Raw genomic sequence first — 23,466 nt, 5'->3', positions numbered from 1 at the left:
TAGCATATTGATTGGTCAAATATGCTAATTGGGTCAAATATGCTGAAATTTATGCAATATGCTGTTTACCAAACAGCGCCTAATTCTTCTTCTCTACCTAAGATTGAAGCAGGTATGTTGATAATCTTCCTTTTTTTTTTAACCTTTTAATTTGCCCTAATTTTTCTGTCGTTTTGTATGATGTTAAACCTTTGCATGAACCTTAATTTGATAATAGTTGTGTTATTTAATTGATGAATTATGTCAAAAAAACGCCAAAGTTTGAATCTTTTGTGTTAGAAAGAGTTGTAACTGTACATAGCATGTTTATTGTTGGGTGTATTACCTTTATATTGTTGGTTTTTAGTATGTACCCTCTTGAATTTTGATGTTTTTTTTTTTTTTTTTGTAAAATAAATTTCAGAATGGAGAATAATGTGTTGAAAATGCATTATATGGGCAACTCAGTTGATGTTAGGGTTGAAGATACAGACAGATGTTTGCTTATTGATGTGTATAATGACATGTACGATGAGGCAGAGAAACATGAGGTTCCTTTACCCAAGCACCCTTCTTTAGGTTATAGTTTCAAAATGAAACATGTGTACCTAAGAGAAGACAAAGACCTTATGACCATGTTTGATAGGGTTGAGTTAGAGCTGTTCAAATGCGAGTTTGACCCGGACATGGGCCGGGCCGTGAAGAATAAAGTTGCCCTTTAAGACTATAGTGGGCGGGGCGGGTCAGAATTATGGGCCAACGTTAAACTTTAACTGTTAATTACGTATTCAGTATAGAATGGCTTCAATTTAAACTACTTTTTATATCTCATAACTTGATTTGAAATTTGAAGTTAAATGTATAATATATATATGGTCATATGGATAATGAAGGAATACATATAAGGGTAGAGATAGAGATTAGACATATACATTATTGTAACTTGTGATACACAGTAATTAGTTGTGTTTTGAATATATGCGCCTATTTGAAAGATAATCAAATTTTAATTAGCATGGAGAAAATATGTTTTTATTTTCTTAAATTAAAAAAAATCATTATTTCTAATATAAAACAATTAATATACACAAGTTTATTATCTTATGTTTTTAGTGGGCCGGGCGGGTTGGTCCGTTTGCAAAAGCTCGTGTCCAGGTCCGGCCCATTTACTTAATTGGGCCGGGCTTGTCCAGCCCACGACCCATTTTTTAGAAAATTTTGTGTCCAAGCCCGCTAAAAATAAGGGTCGGGTTATCGGGCGGTATGACCCATGAACAGCTCTAGGTTGGGTATAAGAAAGAAATTGATATTTGGCTTGGGTCAGAGACTATTCCATGCAATACTCTGCTAAGAGCAAGATCAGTGAGAGCTTGTAATAATGGGGCAAAACCTGTTGAACAAGTAGTGTCCATTTCTGCTGATAAGCATGTCCCATTTAGGGAGAAATTACCATTTATAAGGAACTCAAGTCAGCTCAAGCTCAAACCATAACCCCAACCTAAAATTCAAATTGATGCTACCCCTATCACATCTCATCCTAACATTCAAGAACCTGCAACTGTAATTACATCAACCTCTCCCAAAAGAAGTGCAAGGCTAACTGCAGCTAGTTCCCCTGCTAAAAGTCAAGAACTCACAGAAACCCATGCTAGTCAAGTTAATAATGCCATTGTCATTCACTCAGCTTCTCCTAAAAGAAGTACAAGATTGAATTCAACCCCTGCAATTCAACTTTCAGCTGTGACTATGACTCCTTCTCAGCCAATCCCTGTGACTAAAAGTAGACTTAAAATTCCTAAGATAACTTGTAGATACCCGTATCCGTCGATATTAGAATTTACAGAAATCCCGACAAAACACCCGATGATGATAGGACACATGTTTACTTATATTGCTCGTTAGCGGATTTTGTTTTGTGATGCGGGACAACCGTTATTTGACGGTTTTATAATTTAAATTAAATTTAAATTATTTCGAAATAAATGAATTCTATTTCATCGGTTTTCTTTATTTTCGAGTTTATTTAAAATTTAAAACTTTTATAATTTATTTGAAAAATAAATTATTATTCAAAGTTTTTATTTTAGATTTATTTGAAATGAGATATGTGACGGTTTCGTGTTTTATCGCTTTATTTAATTTGAAAAATTAGATTTAAAAGCGGTTTTAAACGAGGTTTTTTGAGACGATTTAAAGCTCGATTTTTGAACGGTTTTGGACACGAGTTTCGAGGCATTGCTTTGGTGCAAACCCATCCCCAAGGTCCCGGGTTCGATCCCCCATACCACCACCCTTCCCCCTCCTTTTTCTTCCCCAAACCCGACACCCAACCAACACCCCTTCCCCTGTTTTTCGAAGCCCAACCCGACACCCATACTACCACCCAACCCAGCTTAGACCACACCACCACCTAGCCCACTAACCCAATACTCATCCTAGCCCTAACCCATGCCCAAAATCGCACCCAACAACCCAAACCCGTGCCCTATTTTGCCGCATCAAAACAGGGACTTTCCGAGTCCCTTTTCGAGCCCCATCCCAACCAAATCATTCCCCTATCTTTTCTTACTTACTCCCCAAGTAAATAAAGATATTTCCACAGATCAAATCAGCTCACGAAATCTCCACAAAAACCGAACACAATCTCATTCTTTATCCTTTCCAAAACCGAAACTATATCCTTCTATACTCCATACCTCAACCAAATTCGTTTATCCCTTCCATAAGCCAAATCCTAAGCCTCCATACCAAACAAATAACCTAATCCTAGAACCCCATTCCCGTTTCCTATATAAACAAAAACCACACACATCGAAAAAGGGGACAAAACAACACAGTTTTGAGAGCTCTCGAAACCCTAGCCATTGCCTTCCTTTCTCATGTAAAAAAGCAACCCTAAACTCCTCTCATACCCAGAAACAAAGCACAAAGTTCACACAAGAGAAAAGACGAACATTAGAGCATCGATTTGCTCTCTTATTCGTGTTCTCTCGCATTCAGGACAACACCTATTCTCATCCGTTTTGAGTCATGTTTTAACCGTTTTTACCTCTGTTTTTTTGCTAAAGTTTGAATCTTTAGATTATAAGGATTCCAGAAAATCTTTCGGATTTAAATTTGACTAAGAAACGAAGTCATATCTTCATTAGAAAATCGCTGCACGAAGTGCCTTTTACGCGAGAAAATTGTTTTATTTTTCGAAATTGATTTTGTTAAATTGTTTCGATATTTGTTTTACAATCATCAAAGACGCCCTTTCTAAGCAACACTTGCATACGGGATCCCGAGTGGTGTCCAAGTTTACATGTAAGTTGAGGGTGCACAAAATCCCGTCTCTTTCCCTCTCCTTTTTCTCGTGTATGTCACGGCCTCATGGTCTTTTTGTCTCGTTTATTGCATCGTTCGTTAATTATCGTTTCATTAGTTAATGTTTTGTAATTATAATGTCAATGTTGGTTTAATTGCTGTTAGAATAATAGTATGTCGATCATATGCTTGTTTTTCAATTTATGACGATAACATGTTTAGTTAGAATAATTATCATGTTTAATTATAAATGAAATAATTTGTTATTTGTACGACGATAACATGTTTTAAATTAATTAAAATGAAATTTTAGTTAGTTTATTTCATTCTCACATGATTTGCTTATGCCTAATTTTAATTACGAAGTAATTAGATCATTTTCACATGTTGTAATGACTTGTATTAGTTTTAATTATGAAATAGTTAAGATTGAATCACATGCTAGATTTGCTTTATTTGATTTATGATACATGTATATTTATTTGTATCGTTTATCGTTGTTAAATCACAACTTGGCCAAATTAATATGTTGAAAGCATGTTAATTGAATTAGACATTCATAGCTCATACAAAACCCGGCATAGGATTTTAAATGAGTTTCTTTAAAGAATTTAATGAATTCATCTCATCTTATGACGATTTTTCGCTAGTTGAATCGTGCATGCTTAGCATCCGATTCATGACACTCGATGACTAGAATAGTCAACCTTGACCACCCGTTTTGGCCGTGTGATGCCTCGGCCTCCGTGCCCTTTTGTCTCGGCCTTCGTGCCACTTTGGTTCGGTTTGTTTGTTTTGTTTAATTATTGCGGTTTTATTTCAATTGTTATTGTAATTTAATCGTTGTAATTATTGTAATTCATTTCAAGCAATGTAATTTGTACTTTAAATATGGGTCAAGTTAGTCCTTTATTTTCAGTCAAAATGATTTTACAAAACCTTTATTTTAGTTGGTTAAATTGAAGTATTTAATCAATTAAATCGAAGTGAGTGCGCAAAACGATGAGGAGGCTACGGACGAAGTCCTTTGTGAGGCGTGGCCTCATCATTGACACATTTTTTCAAGACGCTTAGATAGGCGTGTCAAGCGTGAGTCAAGTGTCCATGTTTAGCAATTGTATTTAGATCGAGTTGTATCTTTAATTCAATTGTTTGCAAATCGAGTCGACGAGAATCGTCTAGGTTGTAATAGTTTAGCTCCTCAACGGCTCCCTCACTCCCATCTAAGCCATGTCGTGAATGCTTGTTAGTATAGTTCAAATCAACCTCACATGCTAAATCACTTTGACAAAGTAGATTAGATGCATTAAACGATTACAAACCAAGATCACATGATAGGTTTAAAACGGTGTTTTGCACTCTCATACAACAATCGTAGTCTTGTCCAATTAGCCATTATAGTCCCAAGTAGAGGCCATTATTGCAACGGGCGGGGGTGGGTGTTTTATTAACGAACTTCTCACCACATACTTTCAACAACGAACTCAAATCTTTTTTCAAAAATGGTTCCCAAATTTCCTTAAATTTGATGGCGACTCCAAACGATTTTCAACCCAGTGGATTATGATCAAATCCCCACATCCACATTTTGGCGACTCCGCTGCGGAGTATTAACTTGAAAAGGAAAATGATGGCTAATAGGACTAACACTATGATTTGTTTTGCATACATGCATCACCCATTTGAGACTTTAGGAGGACCACCTCACCCATTGGGTCGATTTCAATGGTTAGGAGGTGACGTCCACTATGCTGATTTAATTATCAAGATGGTACCACCGAGATCTTTAAGTACTTGCTCCTACCATGTTTCACACTTCTGCTTATGGGAGGCTTGCCTTTCTTTGATAAGGTGGATCATTGGCAAATACCCAATTAGAGGACCGACCGAGACTTAGAAGAGTCTAGATTCATGCACGATTAATATGCGAATGCTTATGTTCTATGTGATCATCCTCCATGCTTTTTTCGAAAATTTCAAGCTGTTTTGTCAAAACCGTTTTTTCGAAAAAACGTCTTCAAATCAAGCATGTTTTCAAACTCGGAATGCTGCCGAAATAGATGTAGGTTTTTTTCGACCAAAATGAGCTTTTTATAGCCGACATGCTGCCCATTTAAAATCTCATTTTCAAATCATCCATTTTCAAATCAATTCTGAAATGATTTCTCACCTTTCCCGAGCATAGAATATGTTTCGAGTCAAGTCTAGTCATGTTAAGAGTTCAAGTGAACCGTGTCAATTACACGACCCTAGTGGGTCGCCAAGCCACCTCTTGGGTCCAAGTCAAGCGTGTCGACCATTTTGGTCAAAGTCAAACCACAGAATGTCCATCCTAGGCCACCTAGGACGTTTTCCATGAGCCCATGAACCACGTTTGGTTCAGTCAGGGGTTAGTCACACCAGGTCGATGTCAAGTTCAAGTCATGAAGTTAGATGAGTCGATTCATAGCCCTTGATAGGTCTAGACCCCTCTCCCATGTGACCCCTTACAAGTGAGCCACCTAGCTCATTTCCTGGGTCTAGTTCTGTCTTTGAGTCAAGTTTGAGTCAAAGGTCAAGTCTGTGAGTCGAGCCCTGCAGGGGATTTTGATTCGAGTATTGATTGGCTCGGGGTTTTTCTTGTAGAAAGGCCGCCTAAAACCCGAAGAAAAGGAATGGAAGCCGCCGTCACTAAGCTGAGTGAAACTGTGGAGTTGATGATAGCTCGATTAGAAGCTATTGCAGAAAAGATGAATGGGGAAAAAGCTATAACTGACCCATCGGAAATATCTAAACTTGGGAAACGAATCGCGCTCATGCAAAGCCGACTGAAACTCTCAGAAAATATCCGCTATGACCCTCCGGCCCAGGACCACCATCGGTCCAAAAATATCTTTGTAGAAAAAGTACTTGTGAGTTGCCCAGAGTACCTTCCAGGCCCGAAGAACGAAGTTCGATTTGGGGATTTCGGTATCGACTGCACACCATACGTTCTCCGGAGTGGGAATGGAGTCATTGGAATTTGGGACGATAATGAAGATGATATTTACCTTGCCAAAGGAGCAATCGTCCCACGAACCCAAGATGAAATCTTGAAGCTAAGGAAATATGTCCTTTAGTCTAATCATTTGACTCGATCCGGGCGCCCCTACCTGTAACACCCCGGTTTATAAAAGAAGTCCTCGTCAAGACATTCCCTAATAAAACGGACTGTTACCATCTCGGTTTCCCGAGGTAGTGAATAACAAATTAAACTCCAAGGCAATTTATATAATATTTTAACTTAATTATTACAAAACCTCTTTTACGTCAAATTAAAAAGAACTATAAATAAAAGTGAAAGTCTTCTAGATGATGATCTAGCTACTAAGTCGTCTGATCCAGTGTCTCACGCCCATCCAGCTCCCGTCCTATCTCTTAAACCTGTCAAGTCTGCTCCCCATAAAACGGTTCATCACAGGCGTTCACGAATACACAGGGTCAACCGCGAGGTTGAGTAGGGAAAACAATAAAACAGTAAATATGATATGCATGATACTCCGTCACCTCCATCGCCATCTCAACTCATCACACACATCCCCGGAACGCCCAGCCATACCGATCCCCGGCAGACTATCAATCGACCGTCGTCGATATACCAGCTCAACAGCTGAGGTTATCCAGGGCAGGTCCTGCAGAACCCGCCTGGGCCTTATCACAACATCGTCATCATCACACCGCATCACCACCACATCCTCCATCTCCAATGCATATGAATGCTCAAAAGAAAGTGATGCAATATATATATAAATCAATGAACTGATGAATCATAAAATCATGCCAGTTACCCGATGTTGTGATATCATGCTCAGTACGATCAAATCAGTCAATCACTTTTCCGAATATAAATGATAACGTAAAGCAACAACCAGGAATCAAGTCAACACAATTCAACAATGACGATAATAGGACAAGTGTATTTCCCTACCTCAAAGTGCCAGTAATTCCAATTAAGCAGTTAAGCAGTCCAGAAAGTAAAGCAATGAATTTGATTATCGATCCATCACGAATCCTTCACCTAAAACAATTATAATATTTATGATTACTAACTACCAAATATATCAATCTCCCAAAATATAAGTTCCCGAAATACAATCCCGACACCAACTTATGCCCAATTGATAGCTAAAATAACCCGATTAGTATTTGACCCAACTTCCCAAAATAGAAAGTTAATAAAGTAGAATTTCTTAAAATGGAAACTTTCCCGATATAGTAACTTTTCTCTTTTAACAAACCCGACTCAAACCCGACTTGAATTATTAAATGTCTCGGGAATTAAACTAAATAACCTATATGATAATTAAAAGATTAAACGAATCATTCGATTAAGAAAAACCCGAATCAAATATTGAACAACTCACAACCCGACTTAAACTCGTCTTTAATTATTTAAATAACTCGGGATTAGATTAATTAATTAAGAATACGACCCATTACGAAATATAACGATTAAATTATGAAAACCCGTCTTTAAATAACTCGGAAGTTAATTTAACTACTAAACACGATAATTTAAATAATAAAGAAAACGAATACAACCCGACTAAACACACGCCCTTCACTCTCACCCAAACTCACCACACATCGCCTGAACCACCGCGTCCACCACCAGCCGTGCTACCCACTTCAACCCCACCACCGGAAACCAACCCCACCCTCGTCGATCGCCGGCGAAGTCGAACAGGGCTGCCAACCCGCCGCGATTCACCACCGAGCATCACCAACCGCCCTATTTCCTCTCCTGACCACCACCGCATGACCAACAACCTTACCCCCGCCAACCACCACGACCTTGCTCTCCGTCATCCCACGAACACCGACATCACAAAGACCACCGTCTCGACCTCTCCCTAGTCCACGGTGGTGCCACCCAAAACCCATTGCCTAAACTCCCCGAAAACCCGTGTAATAACCCGTTTCTACCACCCATGTCGCTGCTGCCTTTTTCCGCCATTATCACCACCAACAACCACCCTAAACACCACCAATACACTCGCCCCTTACCACCCATTACCTATACCCAGACACCAACCACCAGCATCCCCACCCTAAGACACGAACAACACCCAAAACCCACGACATAAACAATGAAAACAGAAAAGGGGTGTTGAATGCTTACCTAAACCGCCACCAAAACAGCCACCAGGGCCACCCACGGCCGTCGACCACCGCTCCTATCTCTTCCCTGCTGCACCGACACTACCCAAGCTCACTCTCTCTCTCTCTCTTTATGCGTGAGGTTGATGATTTGGGCTGATGAAAAGGGAGGGACAAGCACATGGGAAGAAGAGTAAAGAAGGAAAGAGGAAAGCTAGGTAGGGTAGTAGTAATAATGTAATAATAATATTAGAATAATAATAATATATATAATAAAGATATATTTTAATAAAAGTAGAATGTGTTGTCAAAATATGATAGGTCGAGAAAGGTTAGACTCACATCTCGAATTCTATATAAACCCGTCACAATTAACTTATATCGATACAACGCGGTTAATTAAAATAATTTACGTAATTATCGACTCAGCAATTATCCCGCCTTAATTAGTAATATAAAATGTATAATAATTAATATATAATAATATCCGTTTAATTCAATAATATCCGTTTAATTTATTATATAAAAATACGGGGTATTACAGTCTTCCCCCCTTAAAATGAACTTCGTCCCGAAGTTCGCTCCCATACTCAACAACAGAAATGTATTGTATATTGTTCTTACGAACGTCACGCAATTCTAACACGGTTAACACACTTTTGACTCATCAATTAAACGTAACAAATACGGAATGTTACATTCTGCCCTCCTAAAAATAAACTTTGTCCCGAAGTTTAACTCATCTTTTTCTTAATCCAATTAACTACAACTAATAACTACATGCGAACACAAATGTATAACACTATATAATCATCTGAGAACACCATCATCTTTCCATCTCAATTCCGATCTCAAACTCAACATAAACTCATTAACCAGGGTCGCACTGGACCGCCAACGTATCTCCCGTAAACATAACTCAGCTCATAGGCTAACTCATAACACATTACCAGTAGTTTAATCACACTCTCCTTTTACACATCAATTAACTAACCGAAGTAGGAACAAAACATATCGAACTCATCCGCATAGGTACTCCACAACTAAAGGTCAACTTGGTCAACTATAACCTACAAACAAGTGCAAATTAAGCATCAAGATTTTACAATCCTCCCCAACTAGAAACATGGTTACGTCCTCGTAACCTTCATTATTATAACAACGTTCTCAAACTACTGCTAGCAACTTAAAAGGATAAAAGATTCTCAACTCTCGCTTAAGTTAACTAATCCTTACCAAAGACAATCGGTTTAAAGACTTATCACCTAGAAATATTTTTAATCCTCTAACCAAAAGGGTTTGGGGTTTATTCACGAATGACGAATGCACCTTGATTGGCAAATTTTACAAATTGATTGGTCGAGTCAAACAAGCGAGTAAACGGTGATATTGAAAAGTTAACATATAAGACTATCATACATAAAATTTTGTTCTTGCTATTAAACATATTTAAACTGCCTCCAACACAATGACATAAAAGATTAATGTATTTAATTACACAAATTTTACAAGTATTCGTTACCTGTCATGCTAATATCAACATACCGTGTTAACACATAACTCATTTGAATCACCACATTACATTTCCCGTTTTGACATTCGTACTTAACCACAACCCACCAATTCGTTATATGAACGAACAATCATGACTAAATTAACTCACTACTTGTGACTCCGTTCTAGTTTCATTACTCCAGACTTGCAATTATCATGAACCATACAACCAGACATTGGCTGGAAATCTCCTTCCGAATGTATACTCACGACAAAATTTAACTTCATTTTCAAAGCTTTTACTTTCATACTGGACGGTGAATAACTTTCTTAACATAATCTTATAACATGGCCGTCATAGAATCCATTTACAGCTTACTGCGAAACTCAAAAGCAGATAAACTTAATTCAATTCCTTTAAACAAAACAAGCTTAGGTGTCGACTCATATATCGTAATTTACAGGTTCATCTTATTCATTTCAGTCCTATCTTTACTAATGAACGACTATTACCTCAATCATCAGGATTTTAGTTGCACTTCTTTACTCAGTTATATTCACGGCTCAATTAAACGTAACTATAACGACTATCATTTAAACCAATATATATCATGTGAATCATAAAAAGGGTTATCCCATTATAATTGCTAATATAATTATCATAAACAATCTTTATTTAAAATATAATTGATAGTAATGACTCGGGAATATAGATATACCAAATGTCGTATTATATCAACAACTTCCTTTATATCATGCTCCTATAATTGCAAGAATCCCTTTAGCATTTTATGACGATATAATTGCGAACATATCCAATAAGAAATAACAACACTGTTTATTATCATGTCCTCGGTTTAGGTTCACTAAAATAATTTAATGCAATGAAAGCAATAAGTATAACTATAGGCACACCGACTCACATAAAAGACCTTAGAACTCAGATGACATCCTACCCGTGTGAACATTTTAGACACATTCATTACTACCATCCATGTGTAAACAATTAAACATAATTATTATAAACCTTCATGTGAGTATATTAGAACAATCAATTTATCATTTAACGCCATCAACTTTACCAAGATATGACAATATAGTTTTATTTTTATATATGATGAACACACCAGCGATATTACATCATGCCAAATGTATATAAAATATGCAAACAACTGGACTCGTATAAAATATTTCACCCTTGATTACAAATTAATTTAAGCTATTCAATTTTTACTCATACTATCATGCCAACAATGTATCAACTAAGTTTTAATTTTATCACTTGTTAAGATACCTAATTACTGAACATGCGTGCTACTATCGTCATATAAAATATTATAAATTCACATTATTAAAGCTCATGAATTAACCAAACAATTGTATGAAAACTCAACCTAGAATACACATTTTACAAGTCATGATTCATGTTGTAATTTTCAAAGATCACGATTAAATAACCGTTCGATTAAAACTTGATTCATATTATTTTTACAAAACACAGAGAGTTAAAAACACAGGGAAAAAGAATTAGGTTTAAGGCACGAGAATTCCATTTTTAAAGAATTTTACAACTCAGTTTGCTAAACTTATTATTTAATATTGAGACATCAAGATTTTTAGGGACTTATCAATTTGAACACATATGTGAATTTTACGATTGATGGAGTTGGAATTATGCGAAAATTATTAATACACTTTAAATAAGGATTTTTTTACAAAATTGTTGGTCAAAACACCACTGCACAGGAACTTCCTAACCACAGCTCACTAAAGTATTTATTACTCCTGATCCGTTTATCATATAAGCATGAAACCGACACCAAATGAACACTAACTCACGAGGCTACTTCCCATAAAATTTTCATTGATAGGCAATAAACAGAAAAGAAATGGTAGTAAGGTCAATTAAAGGGTAACACCAACCAGAACGAGTTTTATCACTAAGTTATTCATTTTCTATGTTCCAATTCTTATAACTATACTATCGATACTAATCCATCCTAACTTAAATCTCACACTGTACTTACGTAATCATCTATCCCGTAGAATCCCTTCGCATCTCGATCTATTCCGTATATCTAATCACGATTGCTATGACTATAAACGTGCAATTCAATAGTGTTTCTAATTACTATCACAAGACTATACTAGCATGGCTTTGGGATCACATAACCGCATATTACTAGATATAGTAGTGCTATCAACACATCATTCATACAAATTACTTACCGTAGCGTTATCCTGCAATAATCAATGTATCAATCAATTAACACTTAGGCAACGATATATGAATTTCCTGTTCATCCTCAAGCAACTATTCTACCCTTTCTCTCGTATACACTCATGGTTTCCGGTTCAACTGAGAGGACCACTGGTTCGGTGTGAGGGGGCCCCTAACTCATACCTTACCTCAGTGTGCTCCTAACAGTTCTATCCCGGGGTTCATTTTAATTAGACACGTCCTATGTTCATTGGGCTCATTGGTTTAGGCCTGAGGATCGTTCGCTCTGATACCACTTTGTAACACCCCGGTTTATAAAAGAAGTCCTCGTCAAGACATTCCCTAATAAAACGGACTGTTACCATCCCGGTTTCCCGAGGTAGTGAATAACAAATTAAACTCCAAGGCAATTTATATAATATTTTAACTTAATTATTACAAAACCTCTTTTACGTCAAATTAAAAAGAACTATAAATAAAAGTGAAAGTCTTCTAGATGATGATCTAGCTACTAAGTCGTCTGATCCAGTGTCTCACGCCCATCCAGCTCCCGTCCTATCTCTTAAACCTGTCAAGTCTGCTCCCCATAAAACGGTTCATCACAGGCGTTCACGAATACACAGGGTCAACCGCGAGGTTGAGTAGGGAAAACAATAAAACAGTAAATATGATATGCATGATACTCCGTCACCTCCATCGCCATCTCAACTCATCACACACATCCCCGGAACGCCCAGCCATACCGATCCCCGGCAGACTATCAATCGACCGTCGTCGATATACCAGCTCAACAGCTGAGGTTATCCAGGGCAGGTCCTGCAGAACCCGCCTGGGCCTTATCACAACATCGTCATCATCACACCGCATCACCACCACATCCTCCATCTCCAATGCATATGAATGCTCAAAAGAAAGTGATGCAATATATATATAAATCAATGAACTGATGAATCATAAAATCATGCCAGTTACCCGATGTTGTGATATCATGCTCAGTACGATCAAATCAGTCAATCACTTTTCCGAATATAAATGATAACGTAAAGCAACAACCAGGAATCAAGTCAACACAATTCAACAATGACGATAATAGGACAAGTGTATTTCCCGACCTCAAAGTGCCAGTAATTCCAATTAAGCAGTTAAGCAGTCCAGAAAGTAAAGCAATGAATTTGATTATCGATCCATCACGAATCCTTCACCTAAAACAATTATAATATTTATGATTACTAACTACCAAATATATCAATCTCCCAAAATATAAGTTCCCGAAATACAATCCCGACACCAACTTATGCCCAATTGATAGCTAAAATAACCCGATTAGTATTTGACCCAACTTCCCAAAATAGAAAGTTAATAAAGTAGAATTTCTTAAAATGGAAACTTTCCCGATATAGTAACTTTTCTCTTTTAACAAACCCGACTCAAACCCGACTTGAATTATTAAATGTCTCGGGAATTAAACTAAATAACCTATATGATAATTAAAAGATTAAACGAATCATTCGATTAAGAAAAACCCGAATCAAATATTGAACAACTCACAACCCGACTTAAACTCGTCTTTAATTATTTAAATAACTCGGGATTAGATTAATTAATTAAGAATACGACCCATTACGAAATATAACGATTAAATTATGAAAACCCGTCTTTAAATAACTCGGAAGTTAATTTAACTACTAAACACGATAATTTAAATAATAAAGAAAACGAATACAACCCGACTAAACACACGCCCTTCACTCTCACCCAAACTCACCACACATCGCCTGAACCACCGCGTCCACCACCAGCCGTGCTACCCACTTCAACCCCACCACCGGAAACCAACCCCACCCTGGTCGACTGCCGCCGGCGAGTCGAACCAGGGCTGCCAACCTGGCCAGTTCACCACCGAGCATCACCAACCGCCCTATTTCCTCTCCTGACCACCACCGCAGCCAACAACCTTACCCCTGCCAACCACCACGACCTTGCTCTCCGTCATCCCACGAACACCGACATCACAGCACCACCGTCTCGACCTCCCCCTAGTCCACGGTGGTGCCACCCAAAACCCACCTGTCTAAACTCCCCTGAAAACCCGTGTAATAACCCGTTTCTACCACCCATGTCGCTGTTGCCTTTTTCCGCCATTATCACCACCAACAACCACCCTAAACACCACCAATACACTCGCCCCTTACCACCCATTACCTATACCCAGACACCAACCACCAGCATCCCCACCCTAAGACACGAACAACACCCAAAACCCACGACATAAACAATGAAAATAGAAAAGGGGTGTTGAATGCTTACCTAAACCGCCACCAAAACAGCCACCAGGGCCACCCACGGCCGTCGACCACCGCTCCTATCTCTTCCCTGCTGCACCGACACTACCCAAGCTCACTCTCTCTCTCTCTTTATGCGTGAGGTTGATGATTTGGGCTGATGAAAAGGGAGGGACAAGCACATGGGAAGAAGAGTAAAGAAGGAAAGAGGAAAGCTAGGTAGGGTAGTAGTAATAATGTAATAATAATATTAGAATAATAATAATATATATAATAAAGATATATTTTAATAAAAGTAGAATGTGTTGTCAAAATATGATAGGTCGAGAAAGGTTAGACTCACATTTCGAATTCCATATATATCCCGTCACAATTAACTTATATCGATACAACGCGGTTAATTAAAATAATTTACGTAATTATCGACTCAGCAATTATCCCGCCTTAATTAGTAATATAAAATGTATAATAATTAATATATAATAATATCCGTTTAATAATATCCGTTTAATTCAATAATATCCGTTTAATTTATTATATAAAAATACGGGGTATTACACTACCGAATTGAGAAGACGAACCACACTGCTATTGCCAAGGATGTTCCAGATAAGGGATCCTCAAAAGAACCTACTTTAGTCGAGGCACTTAGTGAAGGGTCAACCTCAGAGGCTTCCCTCATTAAGCAGTTCCAAAAGACTAAGACAGATGACACTACTAGGAAACCGATCTCGAGTTATCTTAAACACCAAACAATGAAAGACACCAATAAAAAACTCACTACTGCTATGAACTTCCTAGGAATCCGAAATTCGGCAATAAGAATCGATGAAGAGATGAACATAGTAATGAGGGAAAGATACTCCCAACCCTGGTTCTTGAAATTGCAGCAAGAGAGAGAGGAAAACAGGAAGAAGTTAACCTCTAACTATCTAGCATTCATCAAGTATCCTCCCTAATAAATAATCCTCAATGGCACGGACGAGAACTCGCCCGCATATAAGGTTGGGTCCTTAGAAGTCCTAATGGTAGGATACATATTGCCACGTTGTGGTTAGGATGCCACAGAGGTGAGCAAGGTAACCAAGGCTTGGCATCAGTGGTGGTTTAGATCAGCAAGAAGGATGTCTTACCTAGAGGAGAAAACAAGGGTGGGTATAGATTACTACTGCATCACAGACCAGAAGTTCTACTGCCCTTAGAAGGAGAAATATTCGAGCTAGATGACGGTTCCGAGTCTGAGTCTGAGCCCGAGTCTGATAAGAGTCCCAAGTTTGAGTCTAAGGAGTCAGGTGTCGAAGCCACCCTCTCCCAAGACTTTCCTTTCAATGCACCCCTTTCTAATTCTGGTATCCCGGGGTCTGTCTCGGGCACCTCTGTTGTCTCGCCGCTGACCTCCGATCAGTTGGCTCAAATGTTACCACATTTCGCGCAGTTTCAAATCAATAATAATAAGATGAACCAGTTTGCTTACGACTTGTTTTATTTACATTGCAATTCAATTTTTGAAAATAATTGTTTTAGTAGTGACATTGAGAATGAGGCCGAAGGTGAACAGGTTGAAGAAGAAGAAGAGGAGGTAGAACCACCTCTACAATTGGTTAGAGGGTTAGAAGAATATGACCAAAGAAACTCGGTGATCGAAGATACTGAAACTACCAATGTGGAAACCACCCTAGAACCACAAAAGCTTAAGATAGGAACTACCTTAGATCCCGTAGAGAGACAAGTGTTCTTTGACCTTCTGGGTGAGTTCAAAGATTTTTTTCGCATGCTCTTATAAAGACATGCCGGGAATTGATAGGGAAATTGCAGAGCACAGGATCCCGATCAAACCAGGGTTCAAACCAGTAAAGCAGAAGCTACGCAGAATGCGTTCGAAGTGGTCTTTAAAGGTTAAGGAGGAAATTGATAAACAGCTCAAAGCCGGGTTCATCAAGGTGTCAGAATATTTGGATTGGGTCGCCAATGTAGTGCAGTACCAAAAAAAGATGGTAAAGTTTGCGTGTGCGTGGACTTTCTTATGAGCTTGTCGTTGTACGCTCTCAAACACATTTATACCCAACTACTAGCATAGCAAGCAAGTCGGGGTCAAACCCAAAGGACGGGGGGGAACTCAAATTGTTCAATCTAATTGTAGTTGCATTAGATTTGTCACAATTGGTTGGGTTGATGATTCTAAACTAATGAAAGCAATGAAAGGCAATGCAAGCAACAAATTAAAGGATGTAAACAAATGATTAAAAGCACTAGGATGTCATGGGTTCATAGGGGATTCATTACGGTGATCATACAAACATGTTTACATAGTTGCAAGGAAATTATTGTTGTAGTGGAATCGAGTTAGTTTATGTCTTACAATTCATAGGAAGATTTGGGTCCCGGAGCCGAGTCGATCAAGACTGTGCAACACCTACAAGTCGACTTACTTTCCTTCTATTCACTTCTATGCATGGTCTAACAAGACTCAAGTTAGTTTATATCTTACAAGTCTTGTTGAATAGATAAGAGATGTGTAAATGCAAGGTTTCATAGTCAAGCATTTTATCAAACATAACATGTGCATATGATGATACTTCAACAAGCAAGCAATCTTATGATAACATATTAGATTAAGGATGGATCTACCCCCATGTTGTAGCTCCCCTAATCCCCCACTTTTCCTAGCTAAGAGACTACTTACTACTCATCATGATTATTATGCTAGCAATGGTGTCAAACATCACAACACAAGTGAACATGATGATTAAGCAAGATAATAAACAAGAGATTAACAAGTAAATAAAGAGGGATTAAGAGTGTTACCAACTTGGAGAGTAAAAATGAATATAAATAAAGAAGAATCCTTGAATAAATATTAAGACTTGTCACTTAATCATCAAATACATACCCAAGAGATCCGAATGTAAACAACTTGAATTGAACAAAGGAAATGGAAGAACAATAGAAGAAACCCTTTGATTAATGGTGGAGAGTTGTCAATTCCCCAAAACAAACCCAAGAATTCTTCAAGTACAAAGCTAAATCTATGATTGTTTGAGAAATAGTTGAGGAGAGATTAAATTGTAATTTGTGGAATGATTAAAGGCTAATCTTTTCTAATCTACTCCTAATCTAATCTAAGAAAGCTTTGCCTCCACTAAGAGGGGTTAATCTCTTGATTATTACAAATGGGGTTTTTATAGTAATACAAGGATTAGGTTAACTAAGGGCTTAAATGACGATTAGACCCTTTTAGAAGGAGATTAGAGCCTTGCAAGTCTCAGGAGGAGCCCCACATCTTGTGCAGAGACAGACGCTCGTCCTATGCTCGGGACGCTCAGATTGGTCACTGAGACGCCCGGACTGGGTATGAAACGCCCGGATTGTGAGCCAGTGGTTTCTTCTTCTTTGACTGCCTCAAGATCCGTGGGGATCATTGAGGGGTCGGGCGTCCTGGGTCTTAGGTCGGGCGACTCTTTGCTCAGGTCGGGCGACTTTCTGCCCAGCTTGTCTATTTGAGCTCGGATTGTAAAACGGACGTCATTTCCTCATCCGGACTTTTATTGGAGTGATTCAAAAGCCTAGACTACTTTATTTTTCGACGCCGTTTCATCTAGAATATTTTCAGAGCCAGACAAGTAACTCTTGGTTTGGTTCTAAGCAATTTGTTCTTGTAATGGCTCCCTTCCAATCCTTGGGGATCCTTCATAGGTTGTGGGGATCCTTAGTCATTGCCCAATCACTTGTTTTATTGACTTAGGCCTTTAGTACTGGTTTCCTCTTTGGTGCTTGGTCGTTACATGCTAACAATTTAGCTCCGCTTTACTTCATCTAGTCAAGTTAGTGCTCTTCTCATACAAAGGACACCAAACCTCATAGAGTATGCATAGAAGGAGGCTAAAGACAAGAAACAACCCTAATACATACTAAAAAGCATAGGAACTAGGTTAGTTGGGGGACTAAATGTGCGTAAGTAGGAGTCACATCACTTTCGGGACCTAAACAAAGCTAGTCCGAAGGGCGACTTTCCGTTACCTCACATCGTTATCTTGGTTGACATTACCTCAAATCATGCATTACTATCTTTCATGGATGAATATGCCGGTTACAATCGAATTAAGATGGCCGAGGAAGACATGAATAAGACAACATTTACGTCACAATGGGGAACTTATTGTTACACGGTAATGCCTTTCAGTTTCATAAATGCCGGGGCAACGTACCAGAGAACAACAACGACGTTGCTACATGATATGATGCACAAAGAAGTTGAAGTTTATGTCGATGACATGATATTCAAGTCAAAGGAACGTAGTGGTAATCTTGGGGCGATACGAAAATTCTTTCAAAGATTGCGAAAGTACAACATGAGACTGAATCCACAGAAGTGTGCTTTCGGGATCACCTCTGGCAAACTATTGGGTCATATCGTTAGCCACCGTGGCATCGAAGTAGACCCATCAAAGATAAAAGCCATTATGGAAATGCCCCATCCCGAGACCGAGAAAGAAATTCGAGGTTTCCTGGGAAGAGTTCAATACATAAGCCATTTCGTCGCGAAGTTGACGATGATTTGTGAACCAATCTTCAAGAAACTGAAGGTCGAAGAACATGTGATGTGGGATGACCAGTGTCAGGCCGCGTTCGATAAAGTAAAGGAAGTGTTGTCTTCTCCATCAGTTTTAAGCCCACCAGTAGCGGGGTTGCTATTATCACTGTATCTAACTGTTACGGATGCAACAATGGAGGCTATGTTAGCCCAAACAGTTGACAAAGAAGAAAAAGCTATTTACTACATCAGTAAAAAGTGCTTAGACTATGAAGTAAAGTATACACCTCTTGAAAAGGACGTGTTTGGCCTTAGTCTGGGCAAGGAAAAAATTAAGACATTACATGCTTAGCTACAGTGTAAGTGTCTACTCCAAAATGGATCCAATCAAGTACTTGTTTGAAAAACCAGTGCTGAATGGAAGAATGTCGAGATGGACCCTCATGTTATCAGAGTTCGATCTCAAATATGTACCTTTTAAAGTGATTAAGGGAAGGGCGGTTGCCGATTTCCTCGCCAACAATCCAATCGAAGAAACAAAAGTCGTCGACACTTGGTCATTTCCCGACGAAGACGTGGTACATGTCGAGAATGACGTATGGGATTTGTATTTTGATGGAGCATCAAACAATATAGGATATGGAGTGGGCATTCACCTTATCTTGCCAACAGGTGAACACGTGCCCGTGCCCATCAATCTAGATTTCAATGTCATAAACAACGTCGCTAAATATGAAGCATGTTTGCTTGGTTTACGCAGTGCTCTAGACTTGGGTGTGAAGAAGTTGTTAGTACATGGAGACTCGTCCCTTGTGATCAATCAAGTGGGTGGGTCATGAAAATTAAGAGCCAAAGTTTGGCCCCATATCAAACCAAGATCGAAGAATTGGAAAAGTACTTCGAGGATATTCGATAGGTTCACCTCCCGAGAGAAGAAAATCAGTTTGTAGATGCGTTGTCTAAGCTAGCTGCTGATACGTGCCTAATGTATAGTCTTTTTAGCCTATTTCAGCACGTATTTCTATGCATTTTTATACTGTTTTTATAGTATTTTGCCCCGAATTGGCTACTTTGGTTCGTTTTGTCCTTTTTGTAGAAATGAACGCGAAAGTAGTGGAATCGTACCCTTTTTCGTCCTTTTAGCATGCATTTAGAGGAGATGGGATTTTCCAGAGTGAGATACTGCATTGGAGTGCGTCAAGGCACGGATTACGAGGCAGTCAGATGTGGACTTGAGCTGAATTGAAGACAGAAGACTCGATCGAGTAGTTTTACCACTCGATCGAGTGGTTTTCAGAGTCCTAGTTGGTCGATCGAGTGGTTACTATGCTCGATCGACAGGTGCTGAAAAGAGAGTTACTCGATCGAGTAACTATTCTACTCAATCGAGTAGATTGTGCTGAGGTTTGCTCGATCGAGTGGTTTTATTCCACTCGATCGAGTGGTTTCTGCTGGCGTGGGCTTTAATTAGCCCGTGAGTTGTTTTATAAACTAAGTTGTTTTTCTATTTAAGCACGCATTTACTAGGTTATTAGGTATCTAATCATTCATTATCTATCATTTTACTTAGCTTTTATCTATCAAACTTTACTGCGTTCTACATTCCTCTTCACTGTAACTTTACTTTGGGATTTACTTTGCTCGGATTCGATTGTTCTTTACGCCGGATTCCCACGATTGTAATTCCTTTCTCTTCTCTTAATAATAATCAATCCTTTGTTTGTTTTAATTCCTTGTTTACTTGATTTAGTCCTTTGCCCTAATTCTCTTTTATGCATTTTATTATTTATTTCATTATGTTTATTATTAATTCGTCATTTGTTATTAGTTTTGATATTGATAGCGTTACGAGTAGCTAAATTTAATGCATGTTGGGATTAGGGGATCTGCGGTAGGAATGTGACGATGTAGTAAATGAAATAGATGAATTAATTGTGAGATTCTGTCACCATAGCAATTTAATTATATTTATCGACTTAGTTGATTGCACGCTTCTGAGTCACCTCTTTAATCTGGCTAAAATTAATCCTAGATCGAAAGATTGGACTAAATAGGCCTGCTATGAACAGTAGACTACCCTGACGAGAATGAAAGTTAAGTTAGTGGTATTTTAGGATAGAAAGTGGACCGAAAGGACCTTTCCACATCCGTCTTGCATTAATTCGTCTGAGTTGTTTACAGCTGAGTCACTGGACTACCGTAGTGAACATAATTCCCGACATGTCCCTTCTCTATCTGATAGTTTAATCCTATTTTCTTGCCTTACTGCTCTTGTCTCTACTTCTCTTCCTTTAAACTTTGTAGTTTAGAAAACAATTCAAACAACCCCCCCATTTATGACCAAATAGACGGACTTCTACAGATATCTTGCCTCCCTGAGGAGATCGACCTGACTTCCCTAGCTATATAGTTAGTTTAGTTAGTTTATTTTTAATAGGTACACGACAGACGTATCAAATTTTGGCGCCGTTGCCGAGGAGGCAATTGCCCTATCTGTCTTTGTTTCGTTTATTTTATCTGTCTCAGGGAATTTTTATTCCTTGAGGCAGTTCTTATTTATTTTCTTTCAGTGTTGTTTATGCCCGGGTCGACGGGTTTGAGTTAGTTTTGGTGATTCGAGAACCAGAGAGATTGTTCAGGCATAGACTCCGTCTGCAAAGAAAATCGCGAAAGGAAGACTTGAGTACTTTCAAGCCAGAGCTAGATCATTCTCTTTTCGCAGAAGACATTCCTATTTCTGCCGATCAACAAGTAAAGATGCCAAAACTTTCTAGTCATTCGGTGCCTAAAGCAACCTCAATTCCAAAGGGTTTCAATCTTCAGACTGAGGATGAGAATACATTCGACATCCGTCCTTCCTACATAAATCTGGTAAAGAGAAATCTTTATAGAGGTGTGGCAGGTGAAGACCCGAGGAAGCACATGGAGGTCTTTACAGACTATTGTTCTACTATCCCCGCCACTAAGGGGGTAACTCAAGACAAGATTAAGGAGGTTCTGTTTCCTTTTTCTTTGACTGATTCAGCTAGGGAGTGGCTGACTGACTTGGACCACACAGCTGTAGGGGTTACAGATTGGGAGTCTCTTGCTCTTGCCTTTTACAAGAGATATTTCCCTCCACAGCGCACCAATCTGCTGAGGGCCAAGATTACCAGTTTCAAGCAGGCTCCCGATGAGACTTTATATGAGGCGTGGTCACGATTCAAGAAGTTGGTGAGGTCTATTCCTCACCATGGTTTTGACCCATGTTTTATAGCTAATCAGTTTTACAATGGGTTGTATGACGACCACAGAGCCATACTTGATGCGGCATCGAATGGGAGATTCCAGGAAAATACAGATGATGATAAGGGATGGGCCCTTATTGAAGAGATGGCGAATCACAGTGCTGAGTATGGAAACCCGAGGGATAGTATAAGAACAGTTCATGCAGTCGATAAGCAGGTTGTGGCCCAGCTGGAAGCCATGAATGCTAGATTTGACAAGTTGGAGTTACATGCTGCTGGGGAGCCTCACACGGTCCATGTTCTTACTAGAGGGGAGACCGTCACATGTGAGAGGTGTGGGAGCAATGATGGCCACACTGCTGTTGGTTGTCTTACGGAGAAGGAACAAGTCCTTGCCTTTCAACAATATAGGCAAGGAGGGGGTTCCTATTACAACAACCAAGGGGCAGTCCATCCCAATTTGAGGTGGACTAGTCAAAATGTACTCAATCCTACCCCTCCTCCGCACCAGCAGCAGCCGTATGTTCCTCCACATAAGAATCAACAAGGCTTTCAGAAGCCTCCTTCCTTCCCTCCTCCCAATCATGGTGCATCATCTTCCGGTGGGGTGAGTGAAATAGGTGAGCTAAAGTCTATGTTGCAGTCTTTTACAAAGCAGTGGCGGCTGAGTGATCAACAGAAAGATGCGTCCATTAAGGCACTTGAAACTCAAGTTGCCCAATTAGCCATGAATCAATCCACAAGAAAACAAGGTCAATTAACGACTCAAAATGATAAAAATCCACATGAGACGGTAAATTTGATAAATTTGAGAAGCGGTCGTTCATATGAGGGACCGGAAATGCAAAAATCAAACCCAAGGAAGGCTATAACTGCTGATGAACAGTGTTCTGGCGAAGGAAATGAGCTGACGGCTAAGAAAGTGCTCGATCGACTGGTTTCTGGAGGTCGATCGAGCAGTTTTGATGGTCAAAGTACTCGATCGAGTGGATTTTCTACTCGATCGAGTGAACAGGAAAAGGCAACTGCTCAATCGAGTGATATTTTTGAAGAAACTACTCGATCGAATGGGAATTTTGTTCTATCGAGTAGTTTGGATGACGGGCAGCTTAGTCGAGAGCCTGTTAGTGCTCAATTAAGCGATAAATCACCTGAAAGACCTCGTTCAAGAGGAAAGAATCGTCCAAAGGATACAGAGCTTGCTCCGGCAGACACATTAGAAGAGAGAAACAAGGGACTCGAGATACCCATCACGGTTCCCTTCCCGAGGCGTCTACAAAATACTAAAGCTAACCAACAATTTGGCAA

The 23,466-nt window shown here is 39.1% G+C and overlaps 2 protein-coding genes across 2 annotated transcripts; both read left to right on the top strand.

Annotated features, from left to right (window-relative positions):
- Positions 1-18,671: 18,671 nt before the first annotated feature.
- On the top strand, positions 18,672-19,283 carry LOC141631791 (putative mitochondrial protein AtMg00860). The gene has a single exon (XM_074444415.1). The coding sequence runs from the start codon at positions 18,672-18,674 to the stop codon at positions 19,281-19,283; it is 612 nt and encodes a 203-aa protein (XP_074300516.1).
- A 25-nt stretch (positions 19,284-19,308) lies between these two features.
- LOC141631790 (uncharacterized) lies at positions 19,309-19,770 on the top strand. Its single transcript, XM_074444413.1, has one exon. It carries the CDS (start codon positions 19,309-19,311, stop codon positions 19,768-19,770), a length of 462 nt encoding a protein of 153 aa, XP_074300514.1.
- Positions 19,771-23,466: the final 3,696 nt, after the last annotated feature.

Source organism: Silene latifolia, chromosome Y, assembly GCF_048544455.1.
Source record: "Silene latifolia isolate original U9 population chromosome Y, ASM4854445v1, whole genome shotgun sequence".
NCBI lineage: Eukaryota > Viridiplantae > Streptophyta > Magnoliopsida > Caryophyllales > Caryophyllaceae > Silene > Silene latifolia.
The sequence above is the reverse complement of the archived record's forward strand: the minus strand, read 5'-3'. Positions and strand labels throughout refer to the sequence as shown.

What these genes read in the sequence shown, in the direction of transcription:
- LOC141631791 (XM_074444415.1), top strand. Translation starts at nt 18,672, where the DNA reads ATGATATTCAAGTCAAAGGAACGTAGTGGTAATCTTGGGGCGATACGA.
- LOC141631790 (XM_074444413.1), top strand. Translation starts at nt 19,309, where the DNA reads ATGGATCCAATCAAGTACTTGTTTGAAAAACCAGTGCTGAATGGAAGA.